At 43.1% G+C, this 17629-nt stretch overlaps 2 protein-coding genes across 4 annotated transcripts; one reads left to right on the top strand and one right to left on the bottom strand.

Annotated features, from left to right (window-relative positions):
- Nucleotides 1-359: 359 nt before the first annotated feature.
- On the bottom strand, nt 360-5604 carry rbmx (RNA binding motif protein X-linked). Of its 2 annotated transcripts, none has more exons than XM_040172584.2 (10): nt 5156-5604; nt 4927-5052; nt 4342-4448; nt 4091-4256; nt 3802-3939; nt 3601-3715; nt 3322-3450; nt 3151-3242; nt 617-715; nt 360-511 (listed from the first exon to the last, which is right to left on the bottom strand). In XM_040172584.2, exons 2-9 carry the CDS (start codon nt 5033-5035, stop codon nt 711-713), a joined length of 861 nt encoding a protein of 286 aa, XP_040028518.1. In that variant the 5' UTR covers nt 5036-5052; nt 5156-5604; the 3' UTR covers nt 360-511; nt 617-710. The 2 variants fall into 2 exon arrangements, with proteins under 2 accessions (XP_040028518.1, XP_040028517.1); XM_040172583.2 differs by having other exon boundaries at nt 617-2291; nt 5156-5578.
- Nucleotides 5605-8608: 3004 nt separating this feature from the next.
- On the top strand, nt 8609-17476 carry tm9sf5 (transmembrane 9 superfamily protein member 5). Of its 2 annotated transcripts, XM_040173529.2 has the most exons (18): nt 8609-9011; nt 9514-9581; nt 9689-9782; nt 10615-10742; nt 10825-10954; nt 11453-11580; nt 11702-11816; nt 11950-12029; nt 12150-12255; nt 12692-12742; nt 13096-13228; nt 13594-13713; nt 13813-13870; nt 13977-14136; nt 14253-14404; nt 14507-14618; nt 14808-14979; nt 16467-17476. In XM_040173529.2, exons 1-18 carry the CDS (start codon nt 8874-8876, stop codon nt 16532-16534), a joined length of 2013 nt encoding a protein of 670 aa, XP_040029463.1. In that variant the 5' UTR covers nt 8609-8873; the 3' UTR covers nt 16535-17476. The 2 variants fall into 2 exon arrangements, with proteins under 2 accessions (XP_040029463.1, XP_040029465.1); XM_040173531.2 differs by lacking the exon at nt 12692-12742.
- The last annotated feature ends 153 nt before the right edge of the window (nt 17477-17629 follow it).

Raw genomic sequence — 17629 nt, 5'->3', positions numbered from 1 at the left:
AATAGGCACCTCCACAATACACAAGGAGACGGGTTTTTCCTCCGCAAAGTCGCACATGTTCGCACTTCCTCTAATGGTTCGGTTACATAACGGAGAGTCTGCAAACACACGTTTGCGTTGAAAGTTTAATACATTTATCATGATGCAAATTCATGCTGAAGTTTATTGGCACCACCTGTGTTGCATTGGGATATTTGTAGGAGGAAAGACTGAGAGCCTCAATAGATAGATAAAAACTGTCTGTCACAAGCAGATACTCCAAATACATGGTCCAGTTTTAAAAAGTAAATATTAGGAAGTAATTTGGTGTAACTGTCCATTTGCAATCTATTTTCATGATGAAACCAAACAAAGTAGACAAAAAGGTTCTTTAACGTCTTTATTAAAAACACCAAACACGTTGATCTGAGCGATTCCTGGGCTTGCGTGCGTCCGTCCGTCCGACTGTCAACACGCGCTCCCACTTGAAGCCCCGATTCCACCAGCTCGACAGAAACCAGTTTCCGGGCCACTGAAAGACATAACGTTACAAATAAATTTCACCCAAAAAAATCCACTCTTTGAAATAGTTACTCAGTTTGCAAAAAAAGATCTTAAATTAGTCTGGTAGACCTACCCGGACCGGCGCACGGAGGTCTGATTGGTCCAACATCTCCAGGAGAGAATTCGGTTAAGTTGCAAGAGCAGTTGCCTTGGACGGGTGGGGGTACTCATCCTGCAACGAAAACACGCAATTAACATGTTGCCCTTCTCTTAATCATGTATTAATAAAACATCTGGTAATTCCATTTTTTTTGGCCTTGGTCAGACTGCGAATGTTCACTTTGTTTGCGATAGTTTCCGGTTAGGACGTCGTTGTTCATCCAGAAGTCTCCGTTGTTTCGATTCCCATGCTCGTGGAAAAGGTACCGAGAAAATGGCTTTTAATTTAAAAGAAAAAAAATGGCTTTCAAGATTCACCAGGGCAGTCCTTATGGATACCCGGGTCATCTTTAATAAGTAGTTTAAAAATGCACTTGACAATTTTACTGAGCTCCACGGTTGGTCAAAAAAGGTCATTGTGAGGGCACAGCGGGCAAACTGGTGGTTAAACTTTCATTGCTGAAAAGGGACGAAACTTCTTGGGATGTTGCTGCACTTTTGACAATGTTAGCTGGTGAAACAGACTACAATGAAAAAAAAAAATATTCAGGTGACCCTTTTTTTCGGTCTTGCGAGGCGTCTTGTTGTCTTGAGTACCACCCTTTGTGGGGAGATTGCAACACAGGACAAAGAAACTCATTTTACAGATGAGAAACAAAGAGGTTTGCTTTGCTTACCAGCTGTTGACTACCAGTCGAGCTGCATTTGGTTGTTGCTGTTGCCTTTGGTTTTGTCGTGCCATCGAGTGGCTCTAGGGTGACGGATCCATTTCCAAGGGAACTACATTGGAACATTTCGACAGTAACATTTGCCTAACCCTTGACAAACAGTACCGTCCAGTCGATGGCACATTTGGGGTTAGGTAGGGACTGAAGTCCGCGAACTTTAAAGCCTGGGCAGAGACTCACCTATGCTCTGCAGAGAGCAATGTAAACAAGGTCATGATGGAACTTTACATTCATGTCACGGTCTTTGGTCCTCTTTGGAAAATCGACGAGCAGTGGTCAAGGTACAACTAAAAGCTTTATTAGAGTAGGAAAGCCAGACTGAAAGGGCATTGCAGATTCCAACAGCACTGAATGTACAAAAACTAACACTCACTTGGTAACTGTACGGTTACACGACCAAGAGGAATACTTAAAAAAAAAAAAAATTAATTACTTTTACACATAAAAAAAACTGGAAAAGTTAGGATACAGGTCAGAGCTAAGCTTCATTTTTCCACAGATTTAGACATGGCTAACTTGTCTGGTTGTCAGATCTCTTCCACAACACTCGTTAGCGGTGCACCGAGACCACGGTTTGCTTGAACGTGTTTTTCCAAGTCCAGTTTCAGTATCTGCTGCGAGCCATCCCTCTATCGGGCCGATTGCCGCCTCGCCCGCCACGTGGCCCTCCGCGACTTGAGCTGCTGTACGAATCGCGAGGAGGGTAGCCTCTCTCGACAGGGGGAGCCGGGCCCCTCTCCTGCCTGCCCATTCGCTCGCCACGGCTAGGTGGGTATGGGTCACTCCGACTGCTGGGGAAACTGTCACGACTGCCATAGCCATCCCGGGAGCTGCTGCCATAGTCATCGTAACGACTGCTTCCACCGCTCCCACCATAGGATGGTGGGGGGCCCCGTGAAGGTGGGGCGCTGCGAGAGTTACCTGCAGGGTCAATGGGTCAGGTAATTGGCACGGTTCAATTTATACATTTCCTTGCACTGTGAAGTGCTCATTTCTCTTTTGCCAATGGAATTAAATTTGCTGGCAAATGAATTCAACGGACGACACGTTTAAATGTCCCATCATGTTATCGACCTTACGTTCAACATTGGTATTTAGTCGACACGGGCAGTAATACACATCCAAGCACAGGGAATAAACAGGCCGTGTTTCCCCATTTTCAGCATGCCATTGATTTGAGAGGCCAGTTTTCCTTTTAGAGCTCCAAGTGTTAGAATTGCAGGTAAGGAGGAGGTTTTCCGAGTAGTCTTGAGGTTTTTTTATTTTGTTTTTTTTTTACTCCTTGAGGGAGTGCTTCGCTAGGAAACACGTACACGGCGGCCATCGGACGTTTCCAAGGTGGTCCCTCATGGTTGCAAACTCTCTGGGGATCATTACATATTTGAGCGAGATATTGAGCGCGGCAAACTGATTTCTTTTTTTTGGGGGGGGGGGGGGGGGGGGGGGGGGGTTGTTGCCCCATGCAGCGGCAACATGGACTGTGATACGTGGAAACTGCTTTTGATTGTAATTTTGTTTCTCAGTTGAGATGCCAATGACCATACATTCGTAATGCCGAAAAAAAAAAAAATCACGCAGCTTGGGACTGCAGCTCACGGGTGCGGCTGAGAATGAAGAAAGCTTTTACGAGGACGCCTGAGATGCCGTTTCCTCTGCGGCTTCTTGTGACTGGATATTGCGGCACTCAAACGGCATGAAATGGTTGGTTATTCGTGCAGCCTTTTCTTTCTTTGTGGCTAAGTGGATGTGCCGCCATTACACCAATTCATTCATATCTTACCGTAACCGTCATACGAGTCTCTGTAAGAGCCACCGCTCGATCGGTCCACGTAGTTTCTGGGTTCCCGGCCTCCACCATAACTGTCCCGGTCACTACATGATAGGAACGAGGGTTATTGAAGGAACAGATGGGACCCAACCTCGGTTTTTAACCTTTCGTATAAACCCATACCTGTATCCCCTCGACATTGAGCCGTAGTCATCGCGGGAACTGGAGTTGGAGTATTCTCTGTATGAATAATCTCTTTGGGGAGGTCCGTAGTCCCTCGAGTCTCTGGAATTATAATCCCGACTGGAGTAGCTGTAAAACAAAAAGCACAAATAACCACAAAACTTTAGTTCTAGGATTTATTTTTCTCTCCATACAGTTAAGTTTTCAGTTTGACTGAAGTGAAACATATGGGATTAAATCAGTCAGCACAACGCTGTATAACTAAACTAAACATCCCACCCATCTTTGGAGTTGTAATGGTCGTCTCTGGGTGAAGGATAATCATCCCTCCTTGACATGGAGTCCCTGCGAGGAGGGGGTGGACCATAGGGATCTCTGTCCCGTGACATGGGGGCTAGAATATACAAGACAGAAAACGTGCTCATTAATCATCAAATAGGGTACACTTGCAAAAAGAACTATTAAAGCCAGAACACTTACTTCTGCTCATGGGACCAGAGGGGGCGGACCTCTTGGGCGGGGGACCTCCATTACGAACCGGAGGGCCTCTCTTCAACGGAGGGGGACCCCTGGATGACATCCCCTTAAAGAAGGGTTCTGGGTCTGAGTCATAGTAGTCTTTTCACAGACAAAAACAACAAAAATGAAAATATTAAACACATCAAACCACAAAGATGTCAAACATGAAAATGCATTCAGCTACAGTATTGTACTATGAACGCACAGTCTACCATTTCACAAACTCAAATGAACACACTAGGGAGATCACCTCTGGATGGCGGGCCTCTCATGCCACCTGGACCTCCCCTGGAACCACGGGGTCCTCTGGGGGGACCTCGACTGCGGGAGTGCATTAGCGGAGGGCCTCGTCTCCCGGCGCTCTCAAACTGGGGCTTCGTTGCCTGCTCCACTTTGATCGGCTTGCCATCAAGAGACTAGTGGGAGAGTTCAAATGTATTGAATCATACATTTAAACAAATTGTTGTTTTTTTAAAAGATTGTGGCGGGCTTACGGTTTACCTTTCCATTCATCTCTCGCGCTGCATCCTTTGCATCGGCAGGACTTTCAAAAGTAACAAAGGCGAAGCCTCTCGATTTGTTGGTTTCACGATCTTTCATCAAAATAACTGCAACGAGGGAATACAGAGTGAGAGGAGATAGTGCGCTCTGTGACTGAACCTGTGCTGATTAGGTTAATCTCTTGCAAAAAATGTATTTGGCAACTGAAGAAGTTTAAAAGAGACGCCTCTTAATAATGTTTTCACAAATTCTCACATTTATTGTTTAATGTGTTCACTTCATGCTACGAGACGAAAAACACTTAAACCGTCGCTCGGATTAGAGAAAGTGGGGACGGGATGTCATTTAATAGTTATTAAAAATTGAATTTAATACCAGTTAATTCACCGATCCACGGGAAGTCGAAAACAAATGGTACGATCGTCTTCTTTTAAAGTGACCGCCAGGCAACACGCGTTTAATAAGCAAGTAAAAGTAAAAGTGAGAATGTAAAAAATAGTTTGTGCAATTTGAAGAATTACGTAACGCAAAATAAAATGGAATAGATACGAGTTAGCAAAGTTACGAATCGAAAGTCTTTCGCACCTTCGACAATCCTGCCGTATTTGCTGAAATACTGCTCGAGGGCCTTCTCGGTGGTCTCGGTGTTCAGTCCACCGATGAAGAGCTTCCCCGGTCGGTCTGCCTCCGCCATGCTAAGCGATGCAACACCTGCAAAACACACAAACGTCGCACGTTGTAATTCGAGCGTGTTAACGCGTGGGAACACGCCTGTGTTTCCTCGTGTTATCCAGCGCAGATCCACGAGGATTACCTTGCTCCTGTGCGGTTGAAAAGCGCAAAATGGCGATAAACGTGCCAGCTGTTTTCGCTAGTTACTTTGCTAACACTAGCTAGCAAGTATTCCAGCTAACGTCGCTAGCGGGATACTCGAGCTCCCCAAAGACAACGTGATGCTTTTTTAAAAAAACGTCAAATTAAAAGCCGAACTGCTACGTGATTTATATTAAGTACACAAGCCCGCAGGCAGCTTTTGGCAGTTCGCGGCTTTGTGTAAACTGCGGTGCGCAACGGTTGGTCGTCGCCTTTTCTCCTCCTCCTCCTCCTTCTTCTTCTTCTTCTTCTTCTTCTTCTTGGTTTCTGTTTCCGGTAGACCAAACGCCCCCCAGACGTTACGCTGCCACCTACAGCTGGAAACGGCGAATCACGGTTAAAGTGTTAGTGGTCTTCGATCTGTGGAGTAATTCAAGCAATCTTTAAAACAATATATATTTGACATGCCATGTCATTTTGAAAGCAAATACGAATATAGCAACGAATTTAATGTTTTTATTTGTCACCAATGCTCATCGGTTTGCTGCAGAATAAAAGTAGCCAGTATGGGTTAATATTTTGATTAGACACTGTAATGCGAGTTTACGATTGGTTTATCTATTATTATTTCCTCCTCCTCCTCCTCCTCCTCCTCCATTGTTGTCTCCTTTTCCCCTTGACTTCTCGTAGCTCTCACTGGAGTCCTCCGCTCGTCTTCCTTTTCAGAGTGTTGAAGATACTCTGAAAAGGGCTCAGAGCGAACCAATATTTTATTAATTTCCAATCAAAATAAGGTTATATAGCGGATTTTCAGAGAAAAAAGGTTAATTGTAAAAATTCGAACAAAACCGGGTAAAAGTTTTGAGATCCAGTCGTCCTTAAAAAGATCATGTAACAAAAACCACAATTTTGTATATAATGCTATACGCTTAATAACCAGAGGTGTCAAAAGTATTCACATTCATTACTCAGTATAAGTACAGATACTAGGGTTTAAAAAGACTCCTGTAGAAGTTTGAGTACCAACTCAAGCTTTTTACTTAAAAGTAAAAGTATAAAAGTACTGGTTCCAAAATTACTTAAAGTAAAAAAGTAAAAGTAATGTAGAAATTCCATTAAGGACAAACTCTTAATGCGTAACCTCGCTCACACAACACGTCAGTCCAATGTGTTCTGATTACAATGTGATCAGAAGGTGCCTGCAGATCACGTGACCTACCGTTGGGATGGTGGAAACAACAACAACAACATGTATCTAACAGTGACACGAGTCACACACACGTTGTTCGCATTGATGAGGTAGACTGCAGTGTCTCCCCCAGGTTCACTACGTCATGGGGGGGGCTTCAACATATTGAAGCGAACGGATAAATTGATGGAGAAGACGTTATCTGTCAGTGCGCAACACACACATTCAGCTTCCCTCAGCAGCTCTCAAGCTGGGCACCGGTTCACTCACTGCTCCTTTCATGCTGATACGACAGCGCAGGCACCAGCCAATCAGATCGCGTTTATGCTCACGTCTAAAGAGCGTGAAGCTCAAAAATAAAAGATGGCGGACCAAACTCCGTAGAATAGGGCGTCCCTGCTCCACCTCGCCATCAGTTTGGGGGACCTTGGCTTGAAAAACGTTGAAGACCTCTGGCTTAAGTAATTAAGTAAAGTAAGTAAAGCCATTTGAGAACCTTTTAGGCTGTCTTGTGGCTGGTGTTTTTTTTTAACACTATATAGATGTTAGGCTGTAAAGCCATTGTATTATTGTTCGATTAAACATTAGGGTTTTTGAATCGCTCTTAATCTGGACTCTCCCCTGAGACCTGTTGTCCATCGCACAAGGTCACAGGATCACTGAGCCACTCAAACTCCTCCACCACGTTAAGGTGGCAATTCGCAGAGGAGATTTTTTTTTTTGTGGGAAACCCACAGTTGAACCCAAAGATTTTTTTTTTAATGGGGGAAAACTTTTTGCCATTTGAGGACCCAACTCATTCAATCTGTAATCATGAAAATGGGTATATTTATTCCCAGTGCTCCAGTAAGTGTTCTTTTCCAACTTCATTGACTGGAAAGTAGTGGAGCACAGCGCCTGAGGAATGAGGAATCTTTTTCTTCTTTGGCAAAATGCAAGGCCGCAAATGAAGATGAGGGGATTTCTGTATCTGTGCATATCCCCTGAACCCGATCATTTGGCCAATGTTCGGATAACCTCACACAGCCGGTTTGACAAATCAATAGTAACAACTTGTGAAGGTAGGCCGATAGTTTCATTCAGTCGTTGGAAATTGGGATCTCGGTTTGGTTTTTCAAGTTATGCATTAGACAAGGTAGACACACATGTCCCCCTCTATACTTTGTATTAAAGGCATGGCTAGTGGTAAAAAATAGCGTCTGTTAAACTATATTTATGATATTTTAATAAGACTCTGGAAATGAAAAGTGGCATTATGAAATAAAAGACTCTGAAAATGAAAAGTGGCATGAAATAAAAGACTGGAAATGAAAAGTGGCATTATGAAATAAAAGACTCTGGAAATGAAAAGTGGCATTATGAAATAAAAGTACCATGAAATAATTAAATGTATTTAATATTTATGTATTTATTGCCTCATTTATTTTTTTCATGATGTATTTCAAATGCATATTTCATGTATTTACGTATTTATTCATTTATTTAATTTTGACTAAAACGGCATTCCATAACTGCAAAGCGTAACACTTTCTCCAACAGGCTGATTCAGCTGTGCTGTCGGAAGGACAGAAACAGGAAACATTCCTGCCAACTGCAAGAAGACTGTAAAACATATCACCTCGTCAAGTCCTCCTTCAATTGAATCCAATAACCCTTGACTGCTACACTGTTGTAGTTAGTTAATGTATAACCTCTTCCCTTCCACCGTATACACAATGCAAATATAATTTGTGCGTTTTTTTATTATTTAATTTTGTTAAATGTAATATTTTCTGCTCTGTCATTAAATTATAGTGTGTATATATATATATTTTTAAATCTGTAACTTTGCCTGTTGCTGCTTCAAGGAAATCCTCCCCACCCCCATCTATATCTCTCTCTATTTATCTCTATCTATCTATATATTACTTTCATCTTATCTCCAATACCACCACATATCTTTCACAAAAAAACATTTTTATTGTCGTTTTCATAACTTTTGTTTGGTATAGAACACAGTAGCGCTACTGTTCTTTGAAAAAATGGACTAGGATGTTTATAGGATTAATAAGCAACGTCCGTGCTACTTCCACGGTGTCAAGTAAGTCGTTCAGAATGAAGTGGGATGTTGGTTTTTTATCCTTTCAATATAAAACCATTAAACATGTACCTGGATTAAACTGAAAATGTAACTGATTATAATGGGATTCATACAAACATGTCCTATATATGGAATGTTATCGTTGTCCCGATATCTTTTACAAATGTATAAATTCTTCATTTTAAACAGATCGTTTATTATATAATACTATTTTGAAGGGAAAATAGTTAAACTTCCGGTGCCTTTGTTGCGGCTTCCTCATAACTTGATGACGTTCAACGTCACCGTTCCTGCTCGAGCCTTTTTGCAAATGAGCTACTGTGTCCTGTGTAGAAAGACGTAGCTAGCTATCAGTGTACAGCTAGCGAACATCACCTTTCCCGAGAAGAAGGAGCACCGTCTTCGGACATAAGTATATCAGATCCGAGGAGAACCGTGTCCGTGATAAAAATGAAGAGGCGGATGCACTTTGGCGTTGTGCTGGTTTATTCGCTAGTTTTGTATTTCTCTTCGTGCTCTGCGTTTTATCTTCCGGGTTTAGCCCCGGTGAGTTTCTGTGAAGAAGGCAATGGCAGTGAAGATTGCCAGGTATGTAAAAGTCACGAGCGATCTTCTTTCTTTTTGTAATGTTCCGTGAGTGTTATTTTACTATTCAATTTATTTGGAATTTGCATGTTTGTGTGAATGTGTTATCTGTGATCTACCTTATTCTTGCTAGCTAGCCAACCCCCCTGTTTAGGCCCAGTCAACTACCTGGCAGCGGACCCCTGCCAAATATAAGCTACTTCATATAATATATATATATATATATACACGTTGTTTAGTAATACTAACATTAGTTACTAACTTGTGTGGTGGCCAGAGGGGGTTATAGTACAATAGGGGTTTTCACCATTCCACCATGTTTATTGGTATATGAGCGTTCATTCAAATCTTTGTTTGCTTTGTTGCGTTGTTTACGTTTCCTGTCGAGGCATTTTTTGGAGTCACCCAAAGAACCCGTCAGCTTTCTGGCTTGTTGTAATCCCGGGTGTTTTTTCAGTTAACAACTGAATGTCAGCGCAGACTAACCGGTTTTGCTTCTCTACAGACCGGAATCACGCTGTTCGTAAATCGCTTGGACTCTGTGGAGTCAGTCCTGCCTTATGAGTATGACGTGTAAGTTACCAATTCTCTCTCTTTTCTGCTTTTTTGGGAGGGAAGGGTAATATGTTTTCCAGCTCAATGACATGTTGTCTGTGTGTCATCTCTTGACATTCTCAAAGGTTTGACTTTTGCAAAGATGTCAAGGAAATGAGGCCTTCCGAGAACCTTGGACAGGTGCTGTTTGGTGAACGGATTGAGTCTTCACCGTACCAGGTGGGTGTTAAGAAGAAGATTTAACCTTTTTCTGCCCCATGGGCCCCATTTTTGGTGCAAACTGAGCCAGAACCAACTTACAACAGGAAGCGAGCGAATATATGGATGCTTCACATCGTTTGAAACATCAGAGTCTTGCCTACAATGTGCAGCATATTGTTTGAAAATACACCAAACACACATTTGAACAAGTTATAAAATATGGTATGCAAATTATACCAGAAAACGCGCACGTAGCGGTGCATTTGTAACATTTCTCAGCGAAGCAAGGGGCAAACAAAGAAAACAGCACCCCGAAGAGCAAGCTGAGTATTGTTTCTCTCAAACAAGCCAGATCCTGTATAGCCACCAAACGTCCAGCATAAGAGTCGTAAATGCCCTTTACCTTTGACGTTCTGAACAAAATCCTGAAATTAGTCATTTTTGGAGCGAGAGACAGTTGTTGAGCACGTCCAAGAGTAGTAATCCTCACTCTATTAAGGTAAAACCTGCCATGGATACTGTCCACACACACTGGGGCGTCACCAAGATGTCGTTTTACCCTGGTATTTCCAGGTTTTATTGGAGGGCTCTGATTTATCTCTTAAGTTTTTCTTTTGTGTGTATTATATTGATTTATTTCTTCACCAGTAACAACAAAGGATTTTTACACATCAGAACACTCGCAGGGGTTCTCCTTTATTCCTGCAGAAAATAAAATGTCCAGATAAAGTAGTTAAACAGTTATTACACTTTTTATCATGGGTATGCCTTTTTCTGAGCAGAGGCCAAAAAACCCGCCTCAGAGTGCAGCAGGTCCCTTGCGTGACCTATTTTTTTTGTCTTTTTACAGGTCACGTTCAAAAAAAATGTTAAATGCAACTCGGTGTGCACCAAGACCTACAAGAAAGGCAGCCAGGAGGATGCAACCAAACTTGATTTTCTTAAGATGGGAATGCAGCTGAACTACCAGCACCACTGGTTTGTAACCGTTCCTACTTCAGGGTGTGGTATCTTTCTGTATGAAGAAATTTCTTCAGGTAATTTAGATTGACTTTTTCAGGATCATCGACAACATGCCGGTGACATGGTGTTATGATGTGGAAGATGGTCAGAAGTACTGCAACCCGGGCTTCCCCATCGGCTGCCTCGTCACCACCGATGGCCGAGCTAAAGACGCTTGTGTTATCAATGTGAGTGGTGATTTTTGTCATGTTTTCTGAACATGTTTGGTCTACTTTACACATCACCTTTTAAGATCATTGTTCATCTGCGTGTGAAGTGGTCCTCATTCTGCCGGGAGCCTTGATTTTTATAAAGGAATGTCGCAGAAAGACCTAGAGATATTCTCCCTATGTATTCATTTTAATGTCTTCAGTTGTAATGATAATGTACATGAAACAGTTGGGATTAATACGTATTTGTAGAACATATTAGCTTTTAGTGTTAAAAGAATACAAATGAAATTTCCTATATTAATAGACACACTCTAACATACTTTTCAAATCACTTTTTGAGGGAATGTCGCTAATGTAACCAGAAATATGTATGTAATATAATAGTGCAACGGACATGTGTGTATTGGAAGGAAAGTTAGAAGTTGTCGAATGTTTTGAAATAAGACGAATGCGGTAGAAACTCAACAACAATCAGGTGTTTACGAATCTGAGTACTTGACCTTTTTTCCTCAGGCCGAGTTCAACAAGAAGAACACTTTTTACGTCTTCAACCATGTGGACATCAAGATCACTTTCCACAGTGGGACAGGAGAAGATTGGAAAGGGGCTCGGCTGGTCGCCGCCACTTTGGAGCCGAAGAGGTAATTGTGGTTCGTAGTAGTTTAATATGGTGTGAATATATTCCAAGACGTGTTGCAGATGCATTTAATCAATGGATTGGTTCATGATCTAACATAAGTGCTTTTGTTTTGTTCACAATAGTATCAAACAAACCGATGAGAAAAACCTAAATTGTGAAACAGGCGTCCCAATGGAGGTGCCTGGGACGTTCGAGGCCGATGTGTCGGTAGTTTACACCTACTCTGTCACATTTCAGGTAGGCCACCAAACTACCTTCCCAATGTATTATACAGCAAATTGCACTACAACTAATATATAACAATTTCCATGCGGCTATTTTGTGTTATCTTTTTCTATTTCCTTTGGTAACTATTTCCTTTTTTTAACAGGAAAACAATTCCATCAAGTGGGCTTCCAGGTGGGACTACATCCTGGTGTCCATGCCCCATACCAACATCCAATGGTTTAGGTATGGAGATATTTTCCACGTTGTGCACCACAAACACCATATCCCTAAAGGTTTCCGTGTCTCAATCCTTTGAAGGTAAAACTATGGTCATAGAAGTCCTGTCCTGTGTGTTTTCTACAGCATCATGAACTCCTTAGTCATCGTCCTCTTCCTGTCTGGCATGGTTGCCATGATCATGCTGAGAACCCTGCACAAGGACATTGCCAGATACAACCAGGTGGACCAGGTAAAGTCCCTGCAGAACTCCCTCCCAGTCTCTGTCGGCTCCAGATGTGCAAGTGAAGCACTGGCATACAAGTGAAGACGTATAGAAGATGCGGGTGTTTGTTCGATGATTTGAATGACATTAGTTCTTGTCGTTATCTGTCAACATGTTGCCCCCATGCAAATTAACCATTCAAAGTAGGTGGATGCTGCGCGTTCTGGCAAAACAACGTTCCAGGAGGAGCAACTTTATGCCTCTAGTTGTTCATTCTTCTCACTCCACAGTTGATGAGCTGAATCCTTTTTCAGAGGTTGAGGTTTCCACCTGGCAGTAAACGTGTGTTTAGTGGTCGTGTTGATCACAGTAAAATGACTGTTACAACTCTGTAATTCTACAGGGCAACGTACCGCCCAGCGCACTTGGTGCCCGTATATGAATATTTTGTTACATTTCACAGGGAGACTTGATAAAGCTTCCAACGACCAAGGAAAAATCCTCTTTGCTCTACGTAAGATTATTGAAAGCTGTTTTTGAACAGAATTTTTTGTGTTGATTAAATCAGGTGTTTGGGTCTGTGATTGTAGTAAACCGGCACATTACAACAAAGGGTAAAATGTGGTGTGAATCCTTTTATTTAATGTGAAACTGTGGAGGGGGGGGAAAAAAAGGGACTTCTATACTAATGAATTGACCAAGCAGATCTTTTTCCCACCACATTTTACAGCTCTTGATAAACTGCGTGTCTGTCTTCACCTTGTTTGTCCCTGCTAACAGGTGAGGTAGTGCTCACGGCTTGGTGGCGGGTTAACCTTTAACTTCCGTCACGTGCAGATGTTGACGTACTTGCTGTTGCTTTCGCAGGAGGACGCCCAGGAGGAGTCTGGCTGGAAGCAGGTGCACGGCGATGTTTTCCGCCCCCCTAGGAAAGGAATGTTGTTGTCCGTGTTCCTCGGACAGGGCACCCAGATCTTCATCATGACCTTCATCACTCTCTGTAAGGACTGCTTTACACGAGCCTTTGATAAGTGTTACCCGAGTTTGTCTTCGTATTACGAATGTCTCATTGGTTGGACATCAAGGAGTTCAAGATACGTCGCTGTCGCATTGTTTTCTCTCACACACACACACACACACACTTGTTACGTTACATTTTATTTCAAAGTAAAGGCCCATCTGTGGGAGCCTCTGCCGTTAATACAACTACACAACCAACCAAGACCTGTACATTTTCAAGTCAGTTTTAGTTTTTTAAAATTTACAGAATAAAGTCAGAGGGCAGCGGACAGAATTTGCAATGAAAGCAGTCGCGCATTCTTATTCCAGTGCCTGATTTGCTCTGGTGCTGCTTGTTCCCTTCAGTCCTGGCCTGCCTGGGCTTCCTGTCACCAGCGAACAGAGGGGCGCTCATGACGTGCTCCGTGGTCCTCTGGGTCCTGCTGGGGACGCCCGCCGGCTACGTGTCTGCACGCCTCTACAAAAGTAAGAGTCCAGGGGAAAACCTCCCCGGCTTGTTTGCCCACCCGCCAGTGTGATGCTTCTCATCCTGATGCCCGCATGCGTCTCTGTTTCTGCTCTCAGCTTTTGGAGGTGAAAAGTGGAAGACCAACGTCCTGCTGACGGCCCTGCTGTGCCCCGGGTGAGTCGCGCTCGCACTTGGCTTCTGCCCCGAGGAGGGACGCGGGTAGCCTCCCATTTGGTCTTTGGCGCCCGCTTGACTCGCTCGTCTGTCTCTTCTTTCCCAGTATTGTGTTTGCAGACTTCTTCCTGATGAACCTGATCCTCTGGGTGGAGGGCTCCTCGGCAGCGATCCCCTTCGGCACTCTGGTGGCCATCTTGGCTCTCTGGTTCGGAATCTCTGTGCCCCTGACCTTCATCGGCGCCTACTTTGGATTCAAGAAACCTGTGAGTTCGGCCTCCTGGTTGATCAAACTGTGTAGCTGGAAGTTTTTGATGTGTGTTTGTGTGCACACTTTAGGGTTTGTAATCTTTTTTTCCACGCTCGTGTGTTCCTTTCGCAGGCGATTGAGCAGCCGGTGCGAACAAACCAAATCCCCCGCCAGATTCCCGAGCAGTCGTTCTTCACCAAGCCCATTCCTGGTATAGTGATGGGTGGGATCCTTCCCTTCGGCTGCATCTTCATCCAACTCTTCTTCATTCTCAACAGCATTTGGTAAGAAGACAGAATCGACGTCTTACCTGATTGGCCTGCCGTTCCTGTTTTGAGCTGCACCCAATTGTGTGTCTTTGACGCGCCTCATCTTTTCTCTTTCAGGTCCCATCAGATGTACTACATGTTCGGTTTCCTCTTCCTGGTTTTCATTATCTTACTCATCACATGCTCTGAGGCCACAATTCTGCTCTGCTACTTCCATCTTTGTGCTGAGGTACCTGATCTATCCGACCTAATGACAGTCAAACATTCTATTTCTGTCCTACTTGTGCAAATACAGAACAAAATATAAAAAGCTAAATCAGCTTCCTCTTCATCTTGCCTATTGAGTATATAATTTGTTTGTTATTATTTTATGCCAATGACGGTTCCCAGCGTGTGATCCCCTGCTTTATGTGTCCAGGACTACCACTGGTGGTGGCGTTCCTTCCTGACCAGCGGCTTCACGGCGGTCTACCTGTTTGTCTACGCCATTCATTACTTCTTCTCCAAGCTTCAAATAGTTGGAGCTGCGAGCACCATCCTCTACTTTGGATACACCATGATTATGGTCCTGATCTTCTTCCTCTTCACAGGTGAGCCTTCGAGAGCTTCAACGATTTCCTGCTTGTCTTGGAACATCGCAATGATATTTTAGATAAAGTATAGTAATTTATCTGCTCATGTGTGGACACTAATTTTCACTGTATTTATTTTTTTTGTTAAATATTAACGGTGAGTAAGCTGCATACCATCACAGCGGTGTGTGTGTAGTTTGTGGGTGGGGGTTAATGTTTGCTCAGTCTCGATTCAGGACCTCTATCCTGTTCCTGTTCCTGGCACTTAAACTGACGGGAAGCAGTCCTCGCTGTTGCGCAATACTTCTTGTATTGTCATTTAGTTGAAGCCAAGCTTTAAGATTTTTGTAAATGTTTTTGTAAAGAGCATTCACTTGCACGGATCTCTTATGAGCTCTTTTGTTTGAACTCGAATAAAAAAATTTGCGCGACTAGGAAATTGGACTAGAATGTTCAAAGTCCCGCTTGGTCAGATTCCGTTTTTCCAGATTTGCTTTTTGAAAAGCCTGAGCCTCGTTATGTCAGCCCAGGTTTCTTTTCTTCTTTTTCTTCTGTAGATCAGAAGACAAATGCACCACTTTAGCTCGTAGCCACGGATGGCTCTTAAATGGTCTTTAAATATTCTCGGGATTCCCGAACCACGGCTGCATTTCCCTGAGCTTAAACACCAAATCTGGCTGCGTGTCGCGAGGTCGTGCGGATTCACGTGTCGCGCACGTTTTCACGGAGCTCGGACGATGAAGCGAACGCTGTTGCTTCTTTTGTCTCCCATGTTCGCGGAGACAAAGATGACACACGTTGACATGGCAACCGCACACTCTAGGCCCGGTCCGGCCCTCCTCGTACACCCACACAGACGAGAATGTGTGTGTGTGTGTGTGTGTGTGTGTGTGTGTGTGTGTGTGTGTGTGTGTGTGTGTGTGCAAAAGGATAACATGCAGGCCTAGATAAGGAGCTGTTCCCTGGTGTTGTAGCGGGACTGGGCCAGATGAAGGTTAGCCTGTAGCCCTGCTTGCCACTGCAGCACGGCTTGACACTATCTTAAGACGGCGCTGTAAGTAGCAAGGGGACGAGGTGTCAGAAGATCCCCCCCCTCCCACTAAGAAATAATCCAAGGATTCCAAGAAAAGATGATCAGTTTCCCTCCTCGCTTCCAGTTTTGATCTAAATAATCCTAATCTCTCTCACGCCACATCTTTTTTAACTTTGCATTTTCATCCTAACTTTTATCATAACTTAATTCTGAATGGGGCTGCTTGGCCCCTGATGAGTTGTCGGATAGGACTTGGGAGGATTTTGACCGATCGGGCTTCCTAACATTTGGCAGAGAACGTGTTCTCGCTGGTGTTTTCGCGTTCGCGTGGAAATTGCAGTCTTACCTCTCAAAATGTTTTTACAACCTTTTCGTGGAGGGAGTCTGGTTTAACAGCAAGCCACCTTTTCTATGCCATTTGATATAGTTAGTAAAAGAATTTAATGAAATCTTTTCTCTCATTTTCTCTCAGGTACAATTGGCTTCTTTGCCTGCTTCTGGTTTGTAAATAAGATCTACAGTGTGGTCAAGGTGGACTAGAGGACCGAGGAAGAGTCGCAGTGTCGTCTGAACGGCCCCGAACTGAAACCATCACAAACCTTGAAGTGCAGAGCCCGTCCCCTTTTGTGCTTTAAACCTACGTTACTATTGCGTTCTTTTGATTTCATATATATATATATATATATAATCTATACGAAAAAATATGTATATATATTTTTCTCTTCACTGTTGACCAGTAATATTGTGAGTGGCACCTTGAAAATCTGTGTGGGTTCCAATGATCTATCTGTCATAGTGAGCATTTGTTTCGATCGGTTTAACAAGACAAGCTGTTTTTATTTTAATTTTATACAGAAAGTGAAATGTTCTGTATTTCTTTTTGCTTTTCTATTCCCTTTTGGTTAAATCTTTTGGTTTTTCTTGCGTGTAATAATGAAAAAATGTGTGTACATATACTGTATAGAGAAAGTGAGCGAGAGAATGATCATCTGTAGGAGTTTCTTTTTGTATGGTGAAGATGGGGCTAAACATCCTTAATTATCAGCCTGTAATGTAGTTCAGAAATTATATATAAAAAACTGACCCTACTATGATACATGTCCATTTCCTGGTTTTTGACATTTTAGTTTGCATAGAGAGAAGTGGTACACTTGTTGAAGAAGAAGCATATCTGCATCGTAGAAGGAGATGCTGCGGTACGTTTCACATGAAGGACGGTGCGTGTGCGTGTGCGTGTGTGTGTGTGGCCACAGAAGAGATTCTCGCGTAGTTCTCATAATGCCGTTAGCCATCTTTCTGATTAAGTACATATGCACCTTTTGGAATGCACTCTAGATTTTAATGAGCAGTTTGCTGACCTGTAACTACGTAAAACACTGCTGCCTTTTGCTTCTAGCAGTGGGGAGTTAGCGCCCAAGGTTTCTTCTTTTTTTTTTTTTTTCTTTTTTTTACAAATAAATGCAATCCATTTCCTCAAGGAAAGCCATGTGTTGTTATTCTCTTTGACTAACCGAGAATGCATGCATGAACATTTTTCACACAATACATTACACTCTGTTTTTGTCCAGAGGAGGGAAGTCTCAGGAGAAACACATGTCTAATTGAATATAAAACCTTGCACATACTACAATAAGT

Source organism: Gasterosteus aculeatus, chromosome 4 (assembly GCF_964276395.1).
Source record: "Gasterosteus aculeatus chromosome 4, fGasAcu3.hap1.1, whole genome shotgun sequence".
NCBI classification, from domain to species: domain Eukaryota; kingdom Metazoa; phylum Chordata; class Actinopteri; order Perciformes; family Gasterosteidae; genus Gasterosteus; species Gasterosteus aculeatus.
Note: the sequence above shows the minus strand (reverse complement) of the source record. Positions and strands in the feature narration are given on the sequence as shown.

What these genes read in the sequence shown, in the direction of transcription:
- tm9sf5 (XM_040173529.2), top strand. Translation starts at nt 8,874, where the DNA reads ATGAAGAGGCGGATGCACTTTGGCGTTGTGCTGGTTTATTCGCTAGTT. An exon ending in ACCAACATCCAATGGTTTAG is followed by an intron (nt 12,030 to 12,149) that starts GTATGGAGATAT and finishes TGTTTTCTACAG; the next exon opens with CATCATGAACTCCTTAGTCA. An exon ending in ACTTCCATCTTTGTGCTGAG is followed by an intron (nt 14,619 to 14,807) that starts GTACCTGATCTA and finishes TTATGTGTCCAG; the next exon opens with GACTACCACTGGTGGTGGCG.
- rbmx (XM_040172583.2), bottom strand. Translation starts at nt 5,035, where the DNA reads ATGGCGGAGGCAGACCGACCGGGGAAGCTCTTCATCGGTGGACTGAAC. An exon ending in CGCGAGAGATGAATGGAAAG is followed by an intron (nt 4,257 to 4,341) that starts GTAAACCGTAAG and finishes CTCTCCCACTAG; the next exon opens with TCTCTTGATGGCAAGCCGAT. An exon ending in CATTACAACTCCAAAGATGG is followed by an intron (nt 3,451 to 3,600) that starts GTGGGATGTTTA and finishes TTTGTTTTACAG; the next exon opens with CTACTCCAGTCGGGATTATA.